The sequence below is a fragment of the Ciona intestinalis genome, unplaced genomic scaffold (genome assembly GCF_000224145.3).
Source record: "Ciona intestinalis unplaced genomic scaffold, KH HT000110.2, whole genome shotgun sequence".
In the NCBI taxonomy this organism is placed as follows: domain Eukaryota; kingdom Metazoa; phylum Chordata; class Ascidiacea; order Phlebobranchia; family Cionidae; genus Ciona; species Ciona intestinalis.
The window spans coordinates 22,832-27,515 of NW_004190432.2; the positions used below are offsets into that span (position 1 = coordinate 22,832).

The following is a 4,684-nucleotide window of genomic DNA, read 5'->3' on the forward strand; positions in this document are numbered from 1 at the left end:
TTAACTATTTAAAACACAATCAGAATATTTGGATATAATGTACTAAAGAGGTCCTACCTGTACCCAGACTATTGTATAATAAATTGCGGGAACACCTTTGGCACAAAATATCCAAATATCCTGAAAGTATTTTAAACAATTAACAACGGTCTACGGGAGTCGTGAGAATACAGCTTTATAATTCTTTAAATGTGTTTTGTTCACTACCAAATGAGATAAGTAAAGCGAATCAACAGGTGTCCCATGTCCCTACCTTACTTTATACTAAATTAGTATAAAAGACCAACCAATCCACCAATATTTTCATAAAACTTTGATGCAGTAGATAAAGTGAGCTGTGACGAAGTGTCTCGTGTTCCCCAGTAACAATATTGATGATGCATCGTATCTTTGCAGTAATCTGTGACCACAGGTAGGATTTTGTTTCTGTGTTTGGGAGAAATCCATAACAGAGCACATCCACGGCTTGTGTAATACCATTTGTGAAGATCGCCTGAATTACAATTGAGTAAATTGGTTGAATAGCAATATTGTTACAGTGCACATGCTTTCATGTGAAGGGATGTAACTTGCTTTATCCTCACCTGGCCGGAAAACGCCACAGTCACAGGTGTTCTAAAATGACAGTCACGGGTGTTATACACCTCGTTCCGGCTTACGAGTTACCATGTATGTTACTTTGTAGGTGAGTATTTTTTTGTGTTTTTTTTATTATGTGTATCTAAAAAGGGACAACCCATTGATGACTAATGGGGTGGAGCAATTGCCGTTATAATTAAGTGTCTTGCCCAAGGACACATAAGCCCACTATGATAGCAGCGACGAGCTTAAACTCATACCCTCATAGTTATTGTAGGTTCAATTAATCAAGTGTTTCTACAATCTTTAAAAAACAGTTTCTACAATTTTTAAAAAGCACATGTCAATACTACAAGTTAAAAATCTACCGTTTGTGTTAGAAGTAGTCATATTATCACAAACTAACCGACATAAAAATCTGCTTTTATCTTTTTCATGTCTAGATCAAGTTGACCGGGTGCATGAGCTCCATCAATCAAAGTAAGAACGTTTCTTTCACGACAAACCTCAACGATTTTTTCAACAGGTAATTTCAAAGCAGTAGGACTTGTAATATGGTCTGTAAAAATTAATGAAAAATTGAATCTAAATTAGACTATGAAATATATATAAGCCATACCAAATAACATAGATTGCTTTTAAACGTATAATAAAACTCTGTTGATTGAAAAATAAACAGTTTTTAAAATCGGACTGAAAATATACACTTGTCTTGTGATATATCAAAAAAATTAATGTAACTTGCTTTATTCTCGCGTGATGGGGGAAAGGCAATAAAAGGCAATGAAAGGCAATAAAACGCGGGTGTTTTGTTTCATACACCTCGTCCGCTTACAATTGGTGCGACGCATAACCTTTGCCTGTGATATGGAAGTTTTATGATTTATTAGCGTGGGGTGAGATGGGACACCTTTCATATTATATTTTCTTGTCTCATTTGGTAGTGAACAAAGAATATTCACGGAATTTAAATCGGTATTTTCACGCCTTCCATAGAACGCTGTTAACTGTTTAAACCCCGATCAGGATATTATTTGCTAGAGGTGTCCCATTTCCCCCATAGCATTATATATATTTTTTTTTACCAGCGTGGTAAAAAAAGTAATCCATATTGAAACAACAAATTAGAGCAGTCGCCGATAAGTGTCTTCACCAAGCACATATGCGATTTGTTTGTCCTCTTTGGTGGCAAACGACATGCAAACCACATTTCCAAGTCCCCCCCAAAAGTTTTCTCTTTAGGTATCTAATCTCACCTATCACCGCAATCTTAATATTCGGATAAAGGTCCAGTTGCCTTGCGTACAAATCAACCACGTCTTGTTCATCAGAGATTGGAAAACGGATTTCAACGCATCTTGTCTTTGTACCTAGAGACAGTACATACGTTATATACATAGTTTAAAGCCTTCGTTATTCTTATATAAAAAAAAACACATTTAGTTTGATACTTTTAGTAGTATATATATTAAAGTGCTTTTGTTATTGGGGATCGAACGTTTGGACAACCCATTAGTGACCGCTGCCGGGTTTTAGCAATTGTCGTTAAGTGTCTTGCCAAAGGACACATCCCATTTACCTCTGGGTTAGTGTCAGGCGCACTAACCACTATGTCACGAGGCAAATGCATTTTGAATAAAAAACAACTTTTAAACTATAGCATACAAAGTAAAGTAGAATTTCCCACCCACCATAAGTTGTTTCCATTTCTGAGAGCATATTCTGAACAGCTTCATATGAATGAGTGTTCATTAGAATTTCTCCATTTTCTCTTTCTTTGAGCATTACCGATTTTAAAATACAGTTTGTCCCTTAAATGTATACAAGTTAGTATAATTCAATGAGTTACGCATAGTATAGTACAACTGACGCTCAACAACATAGTATATAGTAGGATGGGGTTTTATTTCCTTGTCCTATTTAGTAGGAAACAAAGAACACTTGAGAAATTATAAAATCGTATCCTCACGACTCTCATAGACTGTTGGTAATTGTTTAAAACACGATTAGGATATTTGGATATCATGTTCGAAAGGTGTCCCATCTTTCCCAACCCTACTATATAACAATTTACTGGCTGCATACACATCTGGTTTTACTTTTACTATTAAACCAGCAAATTTAAATCTGCAAACATTTTTTTTAAATTCTAATCAATATCTTCTTATTATGACTATAAGCCAAACTTCAGTAATTAAAACCAACCTTCAGTTACGTTACTCAAAATAAACGTGTCTTCAACATCGCCGTTGATTAGATTTGCAGCAATTTTAACAGATTCCATGTAATAGTCCATTAAATTTGTGCGGAACCATGTGAAAGGGTGGGATTCTTGTTCCTCCAACAATCTGAACATTTTAAAATTATAGTATAGGATGGAGAACATAATATTTCGGCTAATTAAAATTATGTTAATTACATTACGTGCATACTCATTGGAGCTGTGCTCTTTTGTTTCTTTTTTTTTGTGCACATTTTAAATTGTAATATACTGGGGTATTTGAGGGTATAGGGTAGTGACTATAGTATGGGACATGCTTTCATTTTGATTTTTCGTCGCATATGATAGTAACCAAAGTATATTAGCAGACTTTAAAATAGCGTTATTATTTCTTTAAAACAGGATCAGGAAATATACTCGTCTAAAAAGTGTTTCTAATCGGCGGCAATGGCCGGCACCAATTTTGGTAAGAAATGATTTTATTATTGAACAAAATTCGCGCGTGTAAATTATTGAAATCAATCAATGGCACATAAAACCCCTTGGGCAAAGATATGTTATCAACGGATTGCTGAAAAAGGTTTACACGCAATTTTTCTAAACGCATGAGCGATTTTACCGTTTATGAAAATAATTCAAGTTATTTTGTAAAATTAATCCAAGTTGTAATGTCAAAATAAGTCAACTTGTGATGCAAGCCCAAAAATATCCCAACTTGTGATTTAAAAAAAATACAAATTATAATGTTAAATGCATTTTATACATGTTGTATTTTGACCGGGTCGGGCGCATAAGTTATACTTACTGATTCCGTTTGTTAAGCACGGGTTGTGGTGGAAAACCATACGATCCATGGTTAAGCATTACATATGCATCACTCAGTCGAAACGTATCTCTCATCTGCTGAGAACCAAATTTTGGAGTCGAATGATCATACTTCTCTTCCATTTTGTATTTTACAAAAGCTACAATTTACTCGGTTACCAGATTTTATCGGTACACTAAAGTTTATTATAAATTATTGTAAACGATACAAAATATCAACTTTAGCATTTCTTTCTAACAATTTACACTGCACCAGTAAGAAACACTACGCTATAAGTATATAGGCAAACAGTTGAATATTCATTTTATGACCGCGAACTCATTAAAGATGAATAACTTATTGAACCTTAAACACAACGAAACTTACAATTTGTAAAACTTTCAATTTGTCAGTAAAACAATATTATATTACCATGTTCTCAAATACTTTTAAATTGTTACTTTAAATTTTGTGCATACAACTGCAAACGTTTGTTTTATATCGGCTGTTATAGTGGACCCTACCCAGCATGACTTCCAACGCAGCTGCAACACAGCTGACAGCATTTTGCAAAAAAATGTCCAGTCAAGCCTAACGGTTGGATTCGTTAGAAGAAGGGCTTTACGACATAAGCGACGTCTTTACTAAAATTTATGTACCACTGATATACCCCTTAAGGCCGAAACCAACGTAGCGTAACCAGCGTGACAGACTTACAGAAAAAGTGCGTACGCCTTCACCTAAGTGACAAATCAAGAACTTTTGTGACGCACGTAAATAACTCTTAGCGTTCGTACAATATTTATAACTGGGCCTAATCCTATATTATATAAATCATGCCGTCCAATGTCGCCCAATTTAGAAATAGTTTATACCTATAAAGAAGTAAACTTATATGCTCAAAGAACTGATTAGAAACATTGCAATCGGTACTTTTGGGTGCGCGAGTATAAACAGTAAAATAGTAGCCCCGCAATCTTTTATAAAAAAATTTTAAACTGCTTTCGAACCCGAGCTATCATGCTTACATTTCTAGATGCCATCCTTTCGACTAAACTTACTTACTGACATGTGTATAT

At 34.7% G+C, this 4,684-nt stretch overlaps 1 protein-coding gene across 2 annotated transcripts in view; it reads right to left on the reverse strand.

Moving 5' to 3' along the window:
• LOC100182498 (hercynylcysteine sulfoxide lyase-like) overlaps nucleotides 1-4,040 on the reverse strand; it is a 6,221-nt gene extending 2,181 nt beyond the window's left edge. Inside the window, exons 1-6 of one of the 2 annotated variants that reach the window (XM_002126693.4) lie at nucleotides 3,606-4,039; nucleotides 2,785-2,927; nucleotides 2,271-2,390; nucleotides 1,836-1,949; nucleotides 986-1,138; nucleotides 288-493 (exon numbers count right to left, since the gene is read on the reverse strand). In XM_002126693.4, coding sequence (XP_002126729.2) covers nucleotides 288-493; nucleotides 986-1,138; nucleotides 1,836-1,949; nucleotides 2,271-2,390; nucleotides 2,785-2,927; nucleotides 3,606-3,748 — 879 coding nt within the window. In that variant the 5' untranslated portion in view covers nucleotides 3,749-4,039. Of the gene's footprint in view, nucleotides 1-287; nucleotides 494-985; nucleotides 1,139-1,835; nucleotides 1,950-2,270; nucleotides 2,391-2,784; nucleotides 2,928-3,605 lie in introns of both variants that reach the window. The other variant, XM_026838753.1, reaches the window with a different exon arrangement.
• Nucleotides 4,041-4,684: the final 644 nt, after the last annotated feature.